Below are 22,330 nucleotides of genomic sequence, written 5' to 3' on the forward strand. Positions count from 1 at the left end.
CAAAGCTACAGAAACACAGAACTAGAGAAATTAGACAGGGAAAAGCTCTGTTTTCATCTTCATCTCTATTGTCCACCAGTGCACAATTTTCTGGTGCTTTATGTCTCTTGGTTTTAAAAGTTCATGAGCTATGCCACCTTTTCCCTTGGGAAACTTTTCCTCATTTTTAGCGGTTCTCATAACCAAGAGGTGTTTCCTGTTCTTATTTCAGTGCTATTGTGCCCAGTGATAACCTGGTGTAGTACCTGAATAATTCATACTGTAACGTACCTGTTGTCCCTAGGCTGCTTTTTGACCAAACTACACTCATTTTACCTTGTGTTGTTTACTCAGTTTTTGATCTTTGCCAAACTCTTCCCCTGTCAGCACCTTGTCATTTTGATTTCTCTTTTGTGAGCTTACTCTTATTTGTTTTTTCTCTGTATTCTGGTTAAGAAAGACGCATTGTCACACTTGGGTTGTTTAATACTTACACGCTGCTGAATGAGTGCTGAGCTGCATTTGCAGAAGCATCAGTTTTGGCTGCCATATGGCAATGCAAACCTGTGATTACCTGGGGTAGGAGTGGAGGAATCTCAAACACATGTTGTTCTATCTTCTCCCATATCTCCCCAGCTTTAGCAGTCTGCATTTTTTTCTGCCACTGATCTTTCTTCACCATAGTGTTGTGCTCTCTGCCTCCATTTTATCTCTTCTCATTGTAGAGTAGTTGGTTCATTTAGCTGTTTTTCTTCCTTCTTCCCAATTACTTTTCAGGATTGAAAATGAAGTTCTAAACCCCTCTTTAATGACATTCACTTCAACTGTGTACTGCCAACATGGCTCTCAAAAATGCTAGATATCAAGAGCTCAGTCCACGTGATCGTACAAAATCATCAGGTCATGTGTAGGAAGCTGAAAGAATCTGAATAGAAGAGGCAGGCAAAATCATAAGCAAGGAACAAAATTCAATAAACAGCACTCAATAACCTCAAACAAAGACAACTGTCAGCTCTGTGTTGATGAATCACAGACATACCACTCTGTCGCCAGCTTTTGATTTCCCCTTCCTGACTCTCGACCCTCTAATTATTAGGAGAGGAAGAGATTTGTTACTTTGTCCTCCCAGCCTCTTTTTGTTTCTAGCAAAAGTGTAAATACATTCCCAGTTTTCTAATATTTCTTTTGTTCTGGAGTTTTCTTCACAGCTAGCAGTTACAGCATTCTTTCTGCTGAATGAAACCTTTTCAGCTTTTATCAGTTTCTCTTCTGTTTAATGGGTTGGAAATCAGAAATTAGCAGTAAATAGGAACAGTTAATTGCTTTAGTCTGTAGTTTAAGAAATTGTGAGAAGAACTGTCTTCAGACTGAGAACAATCTTCCTTTTTTTTTTTTTTAAATGTCTGAGAACAAGGTTAGCAAATCGAAACAAATTCAGCTTGGCAGAAGGCAGTGTTCAAATGACATAAGTTTTTGCTTTCCCAGACAAATATTTTGTTTTTCAAAACTTAGGATTTTATTGTGTTTTCTTCATTTTTCTCTTAAATTGATTTACGTGTATCTTTATCAATCTGTAGGTTCCAAAAGAATTTTATATAAGCTAAATAACCACACACAGACTACTGCATTCTGATTCTGCTGTTAATCTCCTAATAGTAAATAAGATATTTTTAGGTAGCCATTTTTGTCGTGCTGTGTCATAATAATTTATACGATTTTTGTTTTCTGAGTAACAAATGCTGTTGTGGGATCACAGAATTGTAGGGGCTGGAAGGGACAGGACACAGTGCTCCAGTTGTGGCCTCACCAGGGCAGGTAGAGGGCAAGGGTCCCACTGGCTTTGCTGTTTGTAATGCACCCCAGGACACCATTGGCCCTCTTGGCCACAAGGGCACACTGCCGGCTCATGGCCAACCTGCTGCCCACCAGAACACCAGGTCTTTCTCTGCAGCGCTCCTCTCCAGCAGGTCATCCCCTAACCTGAACTGATGCATGCAGTTATTCCTTCCCAGGTGCAGGACTCTACGCTTGCCTTTGATGAACCTCATCAGCAAACTTGTTGAGGGTGCACTCTATCCCTTCAATCCAGCTCATTATTGAAGATGTTAAACAAGACCAGACTCGGCACTGACCCCCCTGTCCTACTGCAATAGTTACTCGGTGCCATGGGAATGTGCATCTTGTACAGATGAACCCGTGATGTGGAATTGCACATGTAGGATAAATGGGCTGCATGAGTAAGATTTATCAGCACAGGGTCCCTAAGAATTATCCACAACACAATTAGAACTGCAGGGAATTTTTTTCAATCTCTTAATCGGCATTACAGCACTGCAGATAGATATTATTGCCCACTACTTAAACTTTATTACTCCATTTTTCTGCCTGTAGCCCTTTGCCTTGCCAACCCACCTTGAAGTGGCCACAGGCAGAACCATATAATACTGCTATGACCTTGGCATCTGCACTGTTCTGTCTTATGATAGAGAACTCCTATTGCAACAACGAAGAGGAAGCCAGCAGCCCTTTAGGTTGGTTTTACAAGCACAGTTTGCCCTGCATCCCGATCATGACAGCTATCTGATCCTCCTGTACAACGCTCTGACCACCCTTGATGGCTGAAAAGAGAATTTGCAATTTCTTTTGAGGCTAATGCTTTGAAAGGAGGAAGCAGGATGATGTAGGGCCAAGGAGCAGGTGTTGGCTGCAGCGGGCTCCAGGTTGCGTGAGGTGCAGATTCATTGTGTGACCTTGCACTGAGTCACTTGACTTCTAGTGTTTCAGTCATGCTATAAAATTGACTAAAAGCAGGACTTAAACCAGACACTGCATCCTGGATAAATAATACACTTAGAGAAAGTATATAGGAGGAGGGGATTATGTTTTTGTATCTTAAAATATCTTTCCTGACAGAGAGGGTGGGTTTGCTATGGATGAATAATCTGTTAGCATAAATTACTGTTATTTTCAATGATGGCTTTCCAGGTATATGTATCAAAGAGTGATACAGTGTGCCTGATTTTATGGTGCATTAAGTTTGCCTGAATGCATTTATTATATTTAAAACCTGCTAGGTACCTGCAGTGGGAACAAAGATTGTATAATTATTTTTACTTTAGCTTGTGGGAAATCAAATGCTCTGAATATAAAAGATTTGAGGGGTGAAAAGTTCATTCTGTTCACCCCTCCGTGCTGAGAGTGTATGCAAAGGTAATCTGATTACTAATTTCAAAACAGATGAAAGAAAACAATATAGTGATGAAATAGCTGCTACTTCCATTTCTGCCCTATATATTATTGGAAATAGTAAATAGATGCAATAGGAAGCTGTGAAGCAAATCTTTCATTATTTTATGATAAGCATCTTCTCCGATCAATTAATCACTTTTGAACAAATAACTTCAGGGGTTTTGCTTTAAAACATATATTCAAGATTTTGCTGCAACAGCAATAAACAGCAGGAAGCGTAACCGTGCTCAATCCCTGTTTTAAATGAGGAATCCAGAGTCTATGAAATTAATGGAAATATCTTCATTAAGCTTACTGGCTTCATTGCGTCAAAAAACAATCATTTCTTCTTGAAAGCACTGGAAAAAATCCCCATGAACAAATTCATAGGAAATAACTGATAAAAGTTTGAATTCAAGTTGACTTTTCCATATAAGTCATTCTTACACCCTAACACTGTTACCATGCTAACTGAACTCTCACTTCAATAATTTCATATTAAAATAAAAAATAGTTGAGCTCACAACCGCATTTTGAAAACAGAGGACAATTTTCTAGTTGCACATCTCCTACAAGTGGGAGAAGATAAGGATGTAAAATAATACATACAGAAAATACAGGAAGCGTGAAGTCCCCAAGCAGTCGCAAACCAAAGACTTGGGCTAAGCACTGTGTGAGCTAAAGGACATTATCCCTAGCACCCCAAAGTGAGATGCAGCCCACAAACCAACTGAGTTTATGAGAAATCGCTTTTAAGTTACCTAAAGCAAATGTGAATGCAAAAGCACGAATGAAAATGATGACCATAGATTTATAAATAATGATGTGTTGCATTACACAGGTGTCCAAACAAACTGGCTTTCCTTATGCCTAGGTTTTTGTCTCTCCAGCTATAACACTTTTTACTTGACATAATACATAGCATCTTTTCTATATCTATTTTGATATAGTTCTTGGAGGAAGGACAAAGGTGGGAGGAAACATAAACTCTCATAGATGGCCAGTTCCCAACAGCTATCAGGAAGAGATTTACAGTATTAAAACAAATATTTTTCACACCTTGCACAGCATTATTTCTGTTCAGTCACATCTGGTGTGAGATATAACATCTTATTGACTATGATGTATACATATTATAAAACAGTAGCTGGAGCAGTGCGCATTAATATTTAAAAATGGTTTACCAGAAGCAGAGCTCAAAATATATGTTTTTAAGATATAACTAGTGATGTAGGGAAATTCAATGCAAGCTATGTATTTAAAAATTGAGCAAGTATTGTTAGTACTGAGGAAAAAAATACCTCCCCCCCCCCCCAAAAAAAAAAAAAAAAGAGATAATTCAAGATTTGATCAGATCCATCCCTGCAGAGCCTATGATACTGACAGTGGAGGGAGTCACAGTTTAGCAGACAGGATGATGATGTCCAATAGTCTTCCAAACATACAGCAATGAACAGTAGTCTTGAGAAGAAAGAATGATACTTAAAGCAGTTCTAGTTTCTATCCTAGAAGGAAATATATTGTTTATAAATTACTGAAACTTGTACTAAACATTAAGGAAAATGCTTTGCTTGTTTCTTAACATTTTAGTCCTTAATTTTACCATGAGAACTTGCAAAACATTTTCAAAAGAGAGTAACTTGAAATCATATTTCAGCTTCTTTAAACTTGACTGACGGTGAATCTGTGTAGTACCTTTGTTCTTTTGGAGGAACACAGCAATATGCAGAGTGATGCTAAGTGAAGCTGCTAGTTGCTGAGCTGCTCACTTCCTTTCTGCAGTCTATGCAGCCAACTCATCACTGCCATTTTCATAAGTTAACAAATTAAAAGAGAGATTAACTTTCTTTCTTCAGTAACTGTCTCATGAGTAAAGAATAAGTACATAAGTACTTTAACTATCAAGTGATGTTCTACACCGTTGAGTACAAATATAAAGTTATGCACATCTTATGTTAGAGGCTGAGAAATCATATAAAGATTAATCAAGCCAGCACATCTACTCATTGTATCACGCTGATCCTCCTCCACTGAAGGCAGCTGGTATTTTGTTAGCAGTACTTTGCCAGAAGTGGGACATGATTCTATACTGCAGTGTCAGAGATGCCTTTGTTGGCTGAAGCAATCCTTGAAGTCAGCAGAATTACTGTTGAGTATAAATACATTTTCTGACAAATCTCAAGCACACCAAGATTGCAATCCGTTGCAATCTTGCAGATGCTCTTTACATTCAGTAACTTTTTCAGGACTTTGCTTGAGATCTGTTGGTAATTGCTGCTGTATCACTGGGTTGTGTTGTAGTAAAGGATATTAAAACACCATTTATTTATGAGTTAGCACACAACTCACTTTGCATGGTCTGCTAAAACAATGTTTTTCTGGAATTTTTAATACAGATGTATGATTGCTAAAAATATTCAAAATATAATGGTGTGACACTCCTCTAGAAGTTTCTTTGCTTTAGTCCAACAGCTCCTCTAGCTGGGGGAAAGAAACTGCATGTGATCTCCTTCCTGAGGTGTGAATAACCTCATACCTGCATGTGGCGGGGAAGAACAAAGAACCCGTTTCCATCCTTGCAGTTCAGAGATGGGTTCAATTCCTTCTTCCGCTGTGGCTGCCTTCTTGGTGATTTGTCATCTTGTTTCTATGAACTGAATATTGCTAAAACCATAGGTAGTGGTGAGGGTACAAACGTAGCATACTATAAACCTTCTAGGTCCAGAGTAATTCAGTAAATGCCATAGGAAAAAAGAACAGCTAGTTGACCATCTGTATTTTGTTCCATTAACCCTAAAATAAGCAGATACGGCTGAAATGGAGTAGACCCCTAGGCTCAGGTTTGGCTGTGAGACATACAGAAAAGCATGGCATGGAGGGGAGGAATAAGGCATGCTGCTTTGGAAGTGCAGCAGTTCCAGAACAAGGGATCCTCTCAGTGGGTGCCGTGAGTTTCTCGAACCTTTGAAGGTTGAGGTGCTGCAACAGCATGGGCAAAAATCTGTTCTTTCCCAGACCTGCAAGAAACTGTGACTCACGTTGTTTTGACTAACTCTCTTTTAATGCCACTTCACCTTCATAACTGTAGCTTATTTTCCATATGCTCATTCCTTTCTTCTGCCTTGAATATCCTGCTTTGATCTCTCTGACATAGCTTAGCCCTGGTCTGGGATTAGGTTTTGAGCTATTGACAGAATGAGAAGCAGCGGAAGTCACCTGTCGTTACAGTCTGCAGTCTTTGTTTTCAGATGAGGCGGTATTCAGCCCTAAGAGCTCCTAACCCTTTCCCTCAAGAGATGTACACGAGTAAGGTTTAGTAGCCAAATCCTGGCTTTATTTGTTTACCATAGCAAATAGTACTACTTGGCCTGGTAGGAAAATTTTTCCTATTGCAAATAGCACAGATATCACTGTACTGACCATGGAAAAAAACGTGGCATATACAAGGTTTCTGTAGATCCCTTGAGAGCCCAAATTCTGTGATTTCACTCCCATTGAGTATATCTTCCTAAACAATAATGCAGGGTGTTTTCAGCTATTTAAGTGGAGAATAGAAGTTATGAAATAAACACTAATAATCCCAAAAGGAATCTAGTGAGAATGGAAGTTTAAGAGGCTACAAAGTTTAATTCATGCACCATCTGTTTTGGTGAAAATTAACACAGATGATGTTTTACACCATCTCATCTGAAGCTAAAAAGTCCCTTTAGAACCTGTAGTATTGATTAACTGTTAAAAAGAAATCAGCACTGTTTCACTTAATGTGCGAGTATGTGGAAAGTAGTGCACTTTGTAGAAGGCCACAAGAATTGTACTGAAATGCTTATTGATGGCTAAATGGAAAACCCTCTGAGCAGGTCACTCTGCCATAACATTTCTTCATTGCCCATCGTAGTACTTGACGTTTTGTCATCTTTTGAGCACTGTTTTCCTGTACAAATTTGCCTCTTGATCAGGGCTGAGAATTTGTTCTCTGTGACCTCAGGCTCCTTTTCCTTCTCTCAGATTGGCTGCAGGTGAGTTTTCTGCTTTAATTCCATCTAAATGTGAATAAGTGAAATATTTTACCTTCCCCATAAAGGAGTCCTCCTACTCAAAGACTGTGTAATAGTACTGTACCAAAATATTACTTCATAATTGCAGACTAGCTTTCGAAAAAAAAAAAAGTTTTAGATCTTAAAATACTTGATGGAAGCACAAAATACTCAAAATACTTTAGGTTTGTTTTGTGGATTTTTTTTTTTTTTTTTTTGTTTTTTTTTTTGCTTGGTTGGTTTTTATTTTCCTCACTTCAGTATTTTCCAGGTTTCAATCTTGTGGCAAAAAGCTGAAACTAGCCATGCCACATGAGGCTCTTCTCTGATGCTCCCCAGTAGGGCAGTATCACAGACCTGGTTTCCTACTGTGGACCAAGTATAGGAGCAGTAAATGCAAAGTTAGCATCTCTAACAGTATATTTACCTCAGCTGGACACTGGTTGCTGCTAACTTTATTTGTTGCTGAAATCTTTAAATGTAGATCAATCTCAGTTATTGAGAGCTGGATGCCATATGTGCACACGTTTTTCTTTTCAAATATTTCCAGAATCTTACTTCAGCTTCCAGTCACCTCATATACATAGTTATCTGAAACATCAATTACTCCATGCTACTCATTAAGTATTACTTAGGTTAGATTTTTTGTTGGTGCTGTGCATTGATGTATGAATGAACGTAGCTACTGAAGTCATACTTCTGCATATCTCAAAAGATGAAGTACATGGAATTGTGTGCCCACTTGCTTTGGACTGTCTTCACTTCCCTAGAATTACTTAGAATTAGAATTGCAGTGAGCCTGATTCGTGTATATGTATATTTTCAGATGACATAGTAGCAATGCATTCGATGTTGCAGACTGAAAGAGTGCAGCATCATATGTAAAATAAGAGGTGCGCATTTACTTGAGGCTGGAAGTCTTTCAAAGATTCTCTAATTGTACATAACAGTGTAAAAATATTGCCTTTCAGGAACTGAATAAACATTTGAGATCGCTACTGGAAACAGTGCAAGCATTTTTGTGGCAGCACTTTCTTATTAACTGAAATTATTTAGTGAAGTATGAAGACCAGCATGCTGATAGCATCTGTGTGTGCCCACATATACAAAGTATTTCTTACTAATACCTTTAAACGAAGGAATTTAGGCTTTCCTTTTGTGCTGTCAAGGTGCTAACTGAAGAGCATAACTCAGTCCTACAACGTTTGTGCTCGTGGTGCTCCAGAAGCCTACTTTGAGTTAACTGGTGATTTTTCACAGACGACATCTAATCTATGAGTGTAAATTACTCCGCACTCTTATTATGCCTTAATTGAAGTGCACCAATGTGAAATTGCAATAGATGGAGCTGCAGTGATTTTAGCCTCAATTAACTTTGGGTGGATTTTAGTCTCTTTTCCTTTCCTTTCCTTGAACTAAAGAAGATTATTTGACATCTTGTGTTTACTTAAACTCTCGCTAGAAAATTTAGGGGCTATATGTGTGACCAGGTGTTCTGTGAGACTGCTCTGAAGAAATACTCAGGATTTGTATGTATGTATTTTAATACACATCTTCAATGTGATGTTTAACAGATGTGCAATCAGAGGTGACCAAATCCCTCAGAATTCAGGTGCGGAAAATAGTTTAATAGCGGCCTTTTTGTTGTTTTTTTAAATGGCAGTTTCCATCCCTATGGCAGCTACCTTATCCTATTCTTGACTTGTCTTCAATTCCCTGCCTCTAATTCACAAAATGTGTGTTGCAGCGCAACAAAATCATTGTGAAGAAATAAAGCATCTTACCCTATGGAATAGGAAATTCAGACACAGCAGAATGCAAAACCTGTGCTCAGAGAGGCAGGATGCCCTTGTGAGAAAGGAACAGGCATATGGTGATTCCAGTCAGTTCTTATTTACTTCACGTTTCACCACCACTGATAGATATTTAGAAAAAAAAATTAGATCTGATGCGTCTGTTTAGGTATATATGAGTGCTTCTGGAGTTAATAGCAATGAAAGCAGTGTGGTTATCTGGATAGCACAGGTTCATGTATGAAGATCATTGTTTGCAACTTGTTTTTGCCGCACACCTCTCAAAGCCTTCTGTGGTGGCAAAGGTAGTCATAAAGTACATTTGTGTTTAGCACTGTCTGCACTGTTCAGACTACAGAAGTCAAATTTTGATTGTATAAGGCTCATATTGTTCAACTCGCATATTCAAAAGCAAGAAGGCATTCCTGTGATGGTCTGATATGACTGCTACCTGTATTACTGTGCTCATAAGACTCTCCTGAATCTTCTGAACCATGACTTATTTTTAGATAGTCTCCAGTTCTAAAAATGCAAGTGATGGCATTCTGAATGCAGTTCTCAGTAAATTGGTCTGATGGTTAATCTTTTCTATTTATTTTCAAATAAGGAGATTTGAGTTCACAGTAAATTAGCACCATAATTTCTGTGTTCTGATTGAAAGATTGCACTTTCAAATAACTGCGGGGTTTCTAACTAGTGATTTGCATATGCAGTTTTACGTGAAGATTTCTGACTTCCCTTTCATCAACTTGTAGAATACATATTAACATTGATTGGACCCTCATCACACATCTCAACACTGTGAAGAAGTATAAGAAATTATGGTGCTGTCCCTCTTGATGAAACTCATAATTATGATTTTCTTATTTCTTAACTATGAATTTTTCCTTCTGGTGAGATTAAGTCCAACCTTTTTCTCATCTGTATGCATATTCAAAATTCTGAAGAACTGAGAGACATTCCTGAAAACATAGACTATTACAAAACCAAAACAACCATTGTAAAGCAAAAAATGATTTCCAGGCCCAAGTTAGTAAAAGTGGTTTCTGGCGTGGAACGATCAGCTGAAACGCATGACATAAATGGTGCTTTCAAAATGTGAATTTGAACTACTTGTATTTTGAAGTAGCTGCACATATTAAACAGCTCATTATATGGCATAAATTTCTCAAATATGTTGGGTAGAGAGATCTTCAAGTGCCATCTGTGCAATTTTGAAAAGAATGAACTCATTTTGCCCAAGTCTTCAATGAAAATGGAGAGGAGACTTCTTTATGGGCTCAATTTTGATTTTTAAAACTTTGCACATTAAGAATCTTAATATTTGTTGACTCTCAGCTATAGATCATTACCCAGGTCTGTAGCCACTGCCTTTGATTGTATTATCTAATGTTAAAAGCTACAGCACACTCTAGGACAGACAGGTATATCTTAATGTCTTGTTTCTGTTTTTGCTGTTGAAAATGGTAGTGGAGAAAGGCAGAAGTAGAAGACAAATATTGAATACAATGTGCTTTGGGCTACATAATTTTGCGTATCGTGCTACTTGAAGTAAACAGCTGTGCACTAAGTCTTGGTGAGGCCATGAATCACTCCCTTAGGGTATTGCCTCCTTCTGCTAAGTCAGAAAGTCAAATGATGACTTTGGCTGTGGACTTCTCCATTCTGTCAGATAGTCTTTCCTCATCATTTGTGGTTTGATTAAATATATTTCAAAGGATCACGGTATGTTTGGCTTTTATTATTGCACACTTTATCCTATAATAAGATTTGGCTTTGCCTATACAGTCTGTTAGTGCCTGTTGATTTTACTTATATTTTGTTAAAGCACTCAAAGAAGGTAAATCACATAAGCATTGCTGTCGTGTTATTCAGTACTACAGTGTTTTTCATTATCCTGTGAAAATGTTGTATGCAGCTTAAAAATACTTTAAACCAAAAGTTGCATCACCCTAAAGCATGACTCAGCTGTGTACTAACAAGTATGAATTTTCCCTTGTGGAAGGCATTAAAGCAGATGTTATCTGCTGGCAACAGAATTGCTCTTTTTTTCAAAGATGGAAATATTAATAGATAACTACTCCTCTCACTATAAAAATATTTATTTATATATAGCTTTTCCCCCTTTATTTTAAAAGAAAAAAAGCAGACAAATCAAACGTACTCCAAGTGCTTTTTATGGCCACCTATGCCAAATGTCATCCATCAGTTCTTAGGGCTTACTTCTACTTTCCGATATGTGTCAGCACATATCACTAAAAATCCTTTAAAATGAGTTTCTGCAGCTGTATCCCCGAGACTAGACGTGCCTCCTCCTTCACTTGTTTCCTCTTACGGCATATCCAGAAATCAGTATTAAAGATCACTTCTTGTGGACTAGCTGTGTTGCTTACACAACTGTTTTAAAGTATCTCCAAGATTATTATCAGACTTTCATATGACTCTTCAGTAAAGATCATCCATAATAAGCCACAGTAGAGCTGATCTCTTGGGTAATCATTTGGGACTGGCTGTGCTTTGCTTTGAGCACGGGTCTGACAAGCAGAGGGCAGCTGATGCCCGTTTATCTGCTCTCCCTGTGTATGAGCTGCCTGCAGAGCCTAGGATCAGTGTACACTTCCCACCCCAATCCCAAATCTACCACATAGGCTTAGAGGATTCCGTCTACAAGGCTTGTCTTTGCAGCTGACCATTCCATAACAGACATCTGACCTGTACTTTCCATTGCCTTGTGTCTGAATAGCTTGGCACGTGCTGTACCCACTGACTGATCCCATCTGACACGTGGGCTGGGATTGCTGGCAAGAAGCACCATCATGCCACAGCTGGGAAACAGCTAGTGGGAGGCCTTACAACCAATGCCACCCTGCTGCTTTGTGGACCTGTCAGCAAGCATGGGGTTGTTAGGTGAGCATCTCATAATGTGAGAGACCACCCACATCAGCCTTCATGTAACATACTGCAGGCACACAGTAAAAAAAACAAGCCAAGAACACGGTGGACCACATGAAGAAGAGGCAGCTTAAGCTTTTGAAAGCACTCACAGGCATTTATAATCTCCTCACTGAAACTTTGACGTTTTCTTGCAGCATTCTGAGAAATCTTGGAATTAAATCTCCAACTGCTTCAATGTCTGTGGCATGCTTGCCAAGAGTATCACAATATATCTAAGCAACTTCCTTCCTGCTGTAAGGGTTGAGGAAAATCATCTTTCAGGGATAGGAAAAAAAATTGGCAAGATGCAAGGAACTGAAAACTACTGAAAACTGAAAACTTGTTTCAAAGAACCAAAAGGAAAGACCGTCCTTTTTGTAGGTTGTGGCCACTTTGCTAATATTAATTCAGATCTGGTACCCCTTGGAGGAGCGTTAAAATCCCAGCAGTAAAATAGCAATGCTGAAAAAGCACAGCAGAGTTCTTACACCACCATGCATTTTTCTCCACGTATGCTTTCAAAATGCCGAAGGACAAAGGATACAGTTAAGAGTTCTTAAATAGAGAACTAATTAAGTTCTGTAAATTGTTGACTTTGGTGAAATGGCTAGGAATTTCCAAAAGCTAGCTTCTGGAGCAATAGCACGGGCCAGAGAAGTTGGTGCTGTTGGGATGTTTAAGCAGCTCTTCACAACTGCAGCGCTTTAAAGCCCAATAAGTGTATGAGTTACTGCAGCTGTAGCGTGTTTTCACAGTATGCGTTATTGTTCATACACTTAGCCTTGAGGTACTGTTTTTACAGTAACATCCTAATTAGGGCATTTAAAATAGTTGAGTTGGGTGACTGAAGTTGTGGGAATAGTGAAAACAACTGCTCACAGAAACATCTTCGTTTGTGAGATGTTTTCCCTAAGTCAGCTGTGCAGTCCATATCGAAGGGATGCGTTTTCTCTCTGTTAGGAAAATGAAAAAGAAAAAAATCTAGATGATTTCCAATTCTTATGACCTCATATCAGAGCCCTTCCTTGTCTCTTCCATCACTTTGATCATTATTATATAGCACATCCAGCTAAATTTTGTTAGTCACAACTTGATCATTGCAGAAATTGAAGCGTAACACAACCCAAAGCAAAGTCATGGGCTGAAAAAATCAGTTCAGGCTATTTATGTGAAAGATATTTGCAGAGTATAAATAGGTTTTTGAGCAATTGATGTGACCTATCAGATAACTTTAGTACTCGGGTGAAGAGTGTTTAATTTGCAAACGTATATGTAGATAAAATGCACACGCATTATACATTTAATATTAACAAATATTTTACAATAGAACTTCGTCTTCTTATCATAATTTTGGTTTTAAGTTTAATTGCATCTGTCTTCTAAGTGTTTAAAAGTGCAGTGCATCCACCTGCAAAGACTCTGACTTGTTCATGTATCTTCTATACAAAAAATCAAAATACGAGCCATCTATAAAAGAAGTGTTGCTTATCCTTGAGCAAAAGTGCATCGCGAATGAATATGAAGGAATATTTTCATTGCAGTAAATGGTTTATATCTCCTACATCTTCCTTACAAGATGCTCTGTTCCTTTTAGTCACCTTATCCATTGCTAAAATATGTTATTAATATTAGGAATGGCTGGTCAGCAAAGCAAGGAGCACTATCCTCTGCTCCATGAATATCACATATACATTAATGTTCGCAGTGTTGCTGCCCACGTAATTCATTCAGATTAGTTAGCTGGTGCAAATTCAAGTGAGATGTCTAAGATGAAAACAAATGTGCTCTTTAACTTTAACCATATTACTTGAAATTTGCTTATCTTGCTCACATTTCTAACTGAGTAGGTACAGTCTAAAGGGCAACTGAAATTTTCTGTAGATTGCAATTACCATTGAATATTAATAGAGCTTGTCAAACCAAAGTCCTAGGCAAGGAACCTGCAATCCAAAGGAAATATAAGGCCATCCCTCAAAATGCCTACTATTCTTCCACTATACACTGAGCCATTCTTAATTCCACAATGCAACATATTCTTTTAGCAAAATAAAAGATGACATTTACCATAGGGTAGGCACAGGGATTTGTAACTGGAACCTGCTGAAACACGTTGCCTAAGCAGGCGGGCAATTTAAGTCATAAATGTTGCTGCTTTCAATAATGTGGCTCTTTGGGCAAAATTAAAATTAAAAACAAAAAAAGAAAGGAAGGAAGAAAAAGCAGCCCACCTTGCAGCATGTTAGAGCACTTCCTATCACGTGTTTTATTTTTAGAGTAGCATTTGCTGCTTTCTCACAGGCAAAGCAAGGCATTCTGCGCCCTTTTTTCGTGCAGGCACAGAGGTTGCTGGGCCGTGGAACACTCCCACGGACAGAACTCATCAGAAGGTGCTTTGGTTCTCAGCGATGGGAAATGGCACTTCAGTATCTGCCAGCCCAATCCAACTCCTGCTGCATCATCAGCCTGTAGTAGTTCCCTTACCCTAGGAAAAAAAATCTCTTAGCCTTCTCCTCTGCATTAATTTGCATGTTTAAATTAGGTCAGAGCCTAATATAATTGAATCTGCTAAGGTTTTTAACAACATCTTTAAAACTTCCCATCTCTATTATTTTATTTACTCTTCAAAAATACTGGAATTGCATTAGAAAATTATTTATCTGAATGGAAGCATAAATCATTAAATGGGCAGATAAGCCTATGCAGCATTACAATTTATTTAAACACAAAATAGAGGGCCTGGCTCTGGCACACTGTCCATTTGTCGGACAGCCATGTGGCTGAGCCATGGTCCAAATGAGTTTAATAAATCTCTTTCTCAACTCACAAAAGACCATGTCCTCACTTCCATAATTCCATTAGCGTCTGCTCCTTTAGAGGAGATAAAAGAAGAGATAACCTGTCTGTTCAGAACATAAAATAGCAATTGTTCAGCTGATGATTGGAATGTTTCCAGTAGAAGAACTTAATTATGGAACAAAATTAGCCCAATCTGACCTTTTTAGAGAATAATACAAAAATAAGGGTTTTTTTTTCTTTTTTTGAAATGCCTTCCTGAAATCACTAAAATATTGAATCATTTACTTCACTTTTTTTTTTTTTTTTTTTTTTTTAACAAGAGTCAGAGATGATGGCATCTGTGTTCTCGCAGAGATGACAATCCTAGGATGTTAATAAGACACCATTTGCAGGGAGGGATTTTAATAAATTAGCCAAAGCAGTTGAACAAACAAGCTTTCAGACACACACACATGCACAAGCCATTTCCACCACAGGCAGTTTGCCTCTTTGACTCAAAATTGTTACCTTAATATCTGCACAGCGTAGTGATCGTGTCCTAGAAATGACACAGATGGAGGAATAGATTTGATATTGGTTTTTATGGTGTCTATATTAACTACATTCTGAAATCTCCTCTAGGGATAAAAGGTATTGGTAGAACCTCTGTTTTGTCCAAGTGCTAAATAGGAGTAAGAGCACTTGCTCCACAGACCTGCAGAATGAGTATGATGCTGTGTTTTAATGTATCTCTGTGTGGATGTAACTGCAATGTGGCACTCCTTGCTAGGGAAAAAAAAAAAAAGAAATAAAAAGGGAGAAAAAAGAAAGAAAAACTTCATCTGCTTTATAAGTCCTATCTCCAATTTCGTGGCATTTTGAATGCTTTTAGACCATGCTGATACTATTGCATATAAGAAAAAATGCATGAACAGGTGGTGATATTAACGGGCTTCTTATGGTTCTGAAAATTGAGATAGAAATGTTTCAAGTCATGAAAGTCAACATCAATAATCATCCATCTTGTGTAGATATGGAAGTCAGCCAATGTGGTTCTTGCTGAGGAGGCATGAAATATTTCTTTTGCATCAGAGCTATTGCTCTGGACACAAGTCATAATTTCTCTAATATAGATGAATGAAGTAAATATTACTAATACTTCCTTCTTTCTATTTTCTTTCTTTCTTTCTTTCTTTCTTTTTTTTTTTTTAATAAACTGAAAGCTCCCCCTTCTGGCACATTTCCTGAATTGAATGCAAGTTTCTACTTTTGTCAGCAAGAGGAATTTTTTCTTTTTCAGACAAAAATTCTTTCCACAAAGAATTCTTTAAAACAAATATATGTATGATTTCCCAAGGATTTCCCATTTTCCCATCAAGCTTCAGGGTTTGATGTGAACTCACTTAACGTCAGGGGATAGCTTAAGTCTTCACCTGTAATTTTCAGCTGTCATTTTTCCAGGCAAAGATTTACTTGCTGCCTGCTTTGCTGCATATTATGCAGAATACAGAAAATAACTTGTTCAGCAATCTTGAGTGTTTTCATTTGTTTTCCTTCAAGACTTTCACTGCCATCTATTTTCAAAATGCTAGGAGTCACTGAGAATTCTGCAGCTTTTTTTCATACCAACATGCAGCCCTGCTCAGAGCAGACCCTTTCTGAGCCCCATGAATCTTCAATCCAGAATAGGGGAAAAAAATCAACGAGAGAGCTGTTTAGAGCACAATTTTGGTAATCACTCCTGTCCCATTGGTGCTTTTATTTCAATTTTTTTTGTTTTTTTTTTTTTGTAATCCTGTAAGTCAGCACAATCACTTGTGTGCTTCTTGATGAATTGATATGTTACTGATTTTCCTCAGTCATGTGCTTATATAAGGAATGGAGAAGGCTCTCCCAGCATCTGCAGCCACAGGACCCAGTAGTTCCCATAGATTCACACCATTTTATTACAGTCACTGGTGCCATCCCTCAGCTCCAAGCAGGCTGACACAGCAGTGAGACTAGTTAGGAAGCTTTCAGTGGATTTGCTGTCATAGGTACAATGATATCGTCTCTCTGCATCTTTAAGAACTGTTTGTGTGGAGACAGGAATGAGTGCCTGTGTACATATTGGGGCTGGTCCTTTGCACAGGCATGCTTAGCAGCCTCTTCGGTTGCATGTAAGGAAGTAAACGTAGGAGAGTAAAAAAAAGAGAGTAAAATAGCATAATATTAATCTCAATTGAGTACTGGGTTGTAATAGTAAAACAAGAATGAATTAATTATGAGTTCATTTCTGGGTTTTCCCTGAATAAGGTGGTGATGTTTTCTTCTGTGACAGTGATGCTACTTTCCTTTCTCACGTGGTTAAATAATAAGTAAGTGTGGTGGGTTTTGGTCATAAAATAGTGGTTATTTTAGAGTCCAGTATCCAAACAGCGATTTACAACAGCTACAGTGAATGAAATATGCCCATTAGATCTGTGCATTAGATTTGAAAGTGGGAGAATTGCTGGTCTGGCACCTTATGCCACTTTCCTGTTTCCTCTCCATGGTAACAAAGATCAGGACTGACCTACACAAACAAAACTGTTCACCCCAAATGTGCCATAGCTCCACAACTGAAGCAGTGATGCCAATTAGCCATCAGTGCAGTTTACAGCAAAGGTCTCTTACTATAAATGTTTAGATAAGAATACCAATTAAAGAATAATGCCACATGTAAGCTTGCCATTTGAAGTCAAATAGGAACAATCACAAGGCAACAAATTGCATGTTCCTAATACATGTGGATATTGATTGTCCCCCTCTATTCTGCTCTTGTTGAGGCCCCATCTGAAATACTGTGTCCAAATGTGGAGCCCCCAGTACAGAAAAGACAGAGAACTGTTGGAGAGGGTCCAGAGGAGGGCCATGATGATGATCAGGGGACTGGAGCACCTCCCCTTTGAAGACAGACTGAGGGAGCTGGGCTTGTTCAGCCTGGAGAAAAGAAGGCTGTGGGGTGACCTCATTGCAGCCTTTCAGTACCTAAAGGGAGCCTACAAACAGGAGGGGAATCATCTTTGAAGGGGTTGATAACTGCAGGACAAAGGGAAATGTTTTTAAGTTGAGGGAGGAGAGATTTAGGTTGGATGTCAGGGGGAAATTCTTTACTATGAGAGTGGTGGGGTGCTGGAACAGCTGCCCAGAGAGGTTGTGGATGCCCCGTCCCTGGAGGTGTTCAAGGCCAGGTTGGATGGGGTCCTGGGCAGTCTGGTCTCGTATTAAATGTGGAAGTTGGTGGCCCTGCATGTGTAGAGGGGTTGGAGATTCATGATCCTTGAGGTCCCTTCCAACCCTGGCCATTCTGTAGTTCTGTGATAGGTATGCATATGCACCTAGCTGTATTCCTATATTATGTATGTGTTTCCGGTTCTCCATTTCTTTGTAGAAATGTCTCAAAAGATGTTGTTCTTGTCATAATGAAGCAATGACAGTCCTCTGAGAACCATGCTGTGGTTTTGTTTAAGAAAAAACTGTGAACTTTTGAGTAGGCTGTCTATTCTAAAGAGAGTTAAATCAGTATAAATTTACAGTAGAAGACTCACTAATACATAACTAATGTGGAAATAATTGCTCTAATGCTTGCATTTCTCTACAAAGCATGTACTGAAAAACAGTACATTGTTGATTCAGTGATAGTTAAATCAGTTTCATATGCAAATGGAGGTACTGGACTACATCTGGATGCTGGTATTATTTAAATATTTTGTCTTTTAAGCTTAAGAAAATTGGAAATATCAACTAACAGTATCCAAGAGCAAAACAATATATTCTATCAACAGTGATTCTCTCCAAAGTCTTTATTGTCCACCATTTATTCGGTAGTCTCTAATGACAGAAGTATTGGCAATAGTAAATGCCAGGGCACTGCTGGGAGTAAAGTGTAAAACAGTCGTTCCTGCATCTGATGTGCTGCATTGTTTTTCTTCCAGTAGGAATAAAAGGAAGCAATTCCTGTGCTCTCCTGATTGCCCCTGAGCTCTTATCTTCTTGATGTTAAGGGAACACAGAAACGGCTTAAATTGTCTTTATCCTTTTAATGTAGATTCAATTAATTGAGGTTAATGACTATGTGCTGGAACTTGGGGACTTGAGTTCATTTTTCAATGCAGTCTGTCCTGTGACACCAGCTGTATTTTTAGGGGGAGAAAAGAATATGGAAGAAATAAAAAGAAAAAGAAAATAAAGATCGTATTGTTGTGATTTAACTGAACATGATATACAAAGAAGTGGAGTTGTTGTCTTTCAAGCAGGAACAAAGCTGTCAGATGCATCTGCAGAAGTGCAATGCACAGTTGACCAACCAGTTAAAAATGCTTTCATCACATCTGTTTTCTAAACCTTTACTCTTTAACTTAGTGTAATCAGCACAGAGTCCTTGGGAGCAGTAAATTGTGACCTGTTAGTACTTTGATGAATACTCAGCCTGTGATGTTTCTTCATTTTCCCTACATTAATATATCATGGCTAAAAGAGTGAACACGAAAGGAATTATTCCAGGAGGAGTGCAAAATTGCAAATTGCTGTTTAGTGAATATGGAAAATGATGCAATTGCACAATGCTTAATTTCGTATACCTTTAAAGTATTACCTAGAAGACTGCAAAAAGATTAGTCAGAAGAGTACTTCTCTAACCCTTTCTTTTTTTCATTTCCATTCACAGGATTTTTGAGCACTGGGGACCAAGCAGCAAAAGGAAACTATGGCCTCCTTGATCTAATTCAAGCTTTGCGATGGACTAGTGAAAATATTGGGTTCTTTGGTGGTGACCCGTTAAGAATAACTGTTTTTGGATCTGGTGCAGGCGGTTCATGCGTCAATCTGTTGACTTTATCCCATTATTCTGAAGGTAACCGTTGGAGCAATTCAACCAAAGGTATTATGCAGGTTGCAAATTTTGACAATTTTGGTGTCTGCATGCCACCACCATTAGTACTATGTGATGCTCTGTATATTCCCTTTGTTCTAAGAACAGTTGAGTTCAGCTCAGTATTAAGCAAACTTTCTAAAGGCTGTACTTAAACGCCTTCTCCCTCAGCTCTTCTGTGCATGTTTAAATTTTGGGTCACTTTCTTCTTTTTCCTATGGAGCTTTGTTGAAATGCTTTATAGCAGACTTCTGAACAGCATATGCTCAGTGTATCAGTTTTGTCTCTCTTCTTTCCTACCTAAGGGTGTCCTTTTTGGAAAGCCAGTCAGTCATGCTCACAGTAGATGAGGTCATCTATATTTAGACAATCATGAAAGGCAAGTTTAGTTTCTCATGAGGAGCAGAATTTAAGGAAAACTAAAAAGACACAGTTTCTCTTTTCAGGCTAACAACTAAAATACTTAAAACTATTATTTTGTGTGAAGGAGAAGAGTACCTAGTTCAGAAATCTTTGGTCTGAAACTGCATAAGCTTCTACTTGCTGTCTTCTAATTAAAAAAAAAAATGGTTGAATGTCTTGCATGCATGATCCAAAATTGTCAAAGCATCCAAGTTGCAAATGGATTTTCTTCTATATCCTTTCCTATTCCATAACTAACACCTTTTCTCTTTACTTGAGGCAGACAGCAGGAAATTAAAAACATGCTGTTTGAGGGGCCCCAGTTTTTTATTCCATAAGCTTAGTATCGAAGTTCCACGTGTTTTTTCTCATTTGCATGGCTATTGCTTATTGATCACATTACTTCTGTCTCGCTGTTTTCACAAATAAATCCGTACTGTTTACTTTTACAAAGGAAATCACACTGTCACTGGGCACACAATCCCACACTGGTTTATATTGTCGTATCTTCATGGAAGACTAATTGGCCAGTCATAAAACAATAATTGCACTCAGATTAAAATAGCTGTATTTACCCAGCACTGTGATACAGAACCCACTGAGGTCAATGAAAGTGACAAATTCTTTAGCTCAGGCCTTTAAACTATTTTAAAAGAGAGAAAGAAATGGATTCTTTTTACAAGAAGCATTACCCTGTAATCTGAAACCCTGCTTCATCTCTTTTTTTTTTTTTTTTTTTTTCACCAGAACTCACAAGAAATAACTTTTGGTGTGGAGGATTTGGCTTAAAGTTGAATGTTTCTCTTCTTTCCTCTTACTTGATTTTAATCATAGAATCATAGAATATTCCAAGTTGGAAGGGACCCAAAAGGATGGTGGAGTCCAACTCCTGGATCCACACAGGACTACACAAAACCAGACCATAATACTAGTCTGATTGATGCAATGTAGCATTCATGTGATATGCCACTATTTAAAATGTCTGGGCAGTCATGTCTTGCCTCCTATCAGGAAATTTTACTCTGTTGTATTCAACACACATCCAGAATTCTGCCAGGAGCAGAATTTCTGGGGGGATTCTGGTGCCATTATTTTCCAACATAAGAGTTCAAAGGATCTGGAGGGAGGGTTTAAGGATGTGTATGTAAAATGGAGTTGTAAATGTCAGGGTTTCTTTTATAACAAAAGCAAAAAACAAAAAAACAAAAAAGCTTTATTGAATTTTGGATTAAACAGTACGTGCCACCCACATGTACTCATTATATTTCATTTGGAGATTTTCAGACTTCCCACTAGAGAATTACTAAAATAATTTGGTCAGCTTCAAATAAGAAAAACTGTTTAAAATTTTTAAATATTTTGCAATATTCTAATATTATCCAAACAAATTTTATTGCAAATTGTTAACCAGTCTCTTTCATAAGATGCAAATTCAGTTGCTCTCTTGGCTCCATTTTCCTTTGGAAGGATCACTTGGTAGCGGAGAGGACGCATTCAGCCCCTTTTAGGATGGTGCTGTTCTGTGCTGCCCATCTGCAAGTGGGCAGAACAGCACTCATCTTTAGAAAGCGCTCTGAAAATGTAGATGAATAAATGCAAATTGCAAATTATTATTATTTATTTGGTGAGCTTTTGAACAGAAGTCACAAAGCGATATGGTCTGCTGAGCATTTAAATCTTCTTGCCATCAGTTTGGAGCCCGTAAGCTATAATAATCATACACATTATCAGATAAAAATATATTTCTCCTTCCTGTGAGATACTGATCTGACAGAATGAAAATCATTTTTCACAGCATTATTCATTTTTTACCAAGTAGTTTCAGACGAGGAGTTTTTCCTTAAGAATTTTTCACCAGAAGGGAGGATGTTTAGTTTCAGTTCCCAGGAGAACTTTACGGCCAGAGGACTTGACCACTTTTACTTAATCCAGTGCTCAATGTTTGTATTCACTTAGTGAGCCCTCGTGTTTAAGGCAGCATTTTTTAATGCGTAGCCTACTCTTTCTGTCCTTCTTCAGAGATATTTAATAAAGCAGTAAAAAGAGATTTATGCAATATGCAAAAAGAAAGATTATGAAGTATCATGAAATACATGTTTGTGAAAATTCAGTTTTGTCTTTTTGTTACATTTAATATAATGCCTGGATCCTCTGTGGTAATTCCTCTGACTTTGCACTGATTTATACTAGCTCAATATCTGACCTTGTAAACATGCAGATATATTTTTACTTGCTTTATAGCTCCAGCTCTTTCTTATTTTTTACTCTTTTCTTGCAAGGAAATAACATCTTGG

At 38.1% G+C, this 22,330-nt stretch overlaps 1 protein-coding gene across 3 annotated transcripts in view; it reads left to right on the forward strand.

Annotated features, from left to right (window-relative positions):
* The window catches only part of NLGN1 (neuroligin 1), a 288,387-nt gene that overhangs the window by 259,085 nt on the left and 6,972 nt on the right, over positions 1-22,330 (forward strand). For 2 of the 3 annotated variants that reach the window (XM_042881331.1, XM_042881332.1), the window contains exon 4: positions 19,431-19,643. In XM_042881331.1, the coding sequence (XP_042737265.1) occupies positions 19,431-19,643 (213 nt within the window). The remainder of the gene's footprint in view (positions 1-19,430; positions 19,644-22,330) is intronic. The other variant, XM_042881333.1, reaches the window with a different exon arrangement.

Source organism: Lagopus leucura, unplaced genomic scaffold, assembly GCF_019238085.1.
Source record: "Lagopus leucura isolate 7727_CA_CO unplaced genomic scaffold, USGS_WTPT01 Super-Scaffold_100029, whole genome shotgun sequence".
Lineage (NCBI taxonomy): Eukaryota > Metazoa > Chordata > Aves > Galliformes > Phasianidae > Lagopus > Lagopus leucura.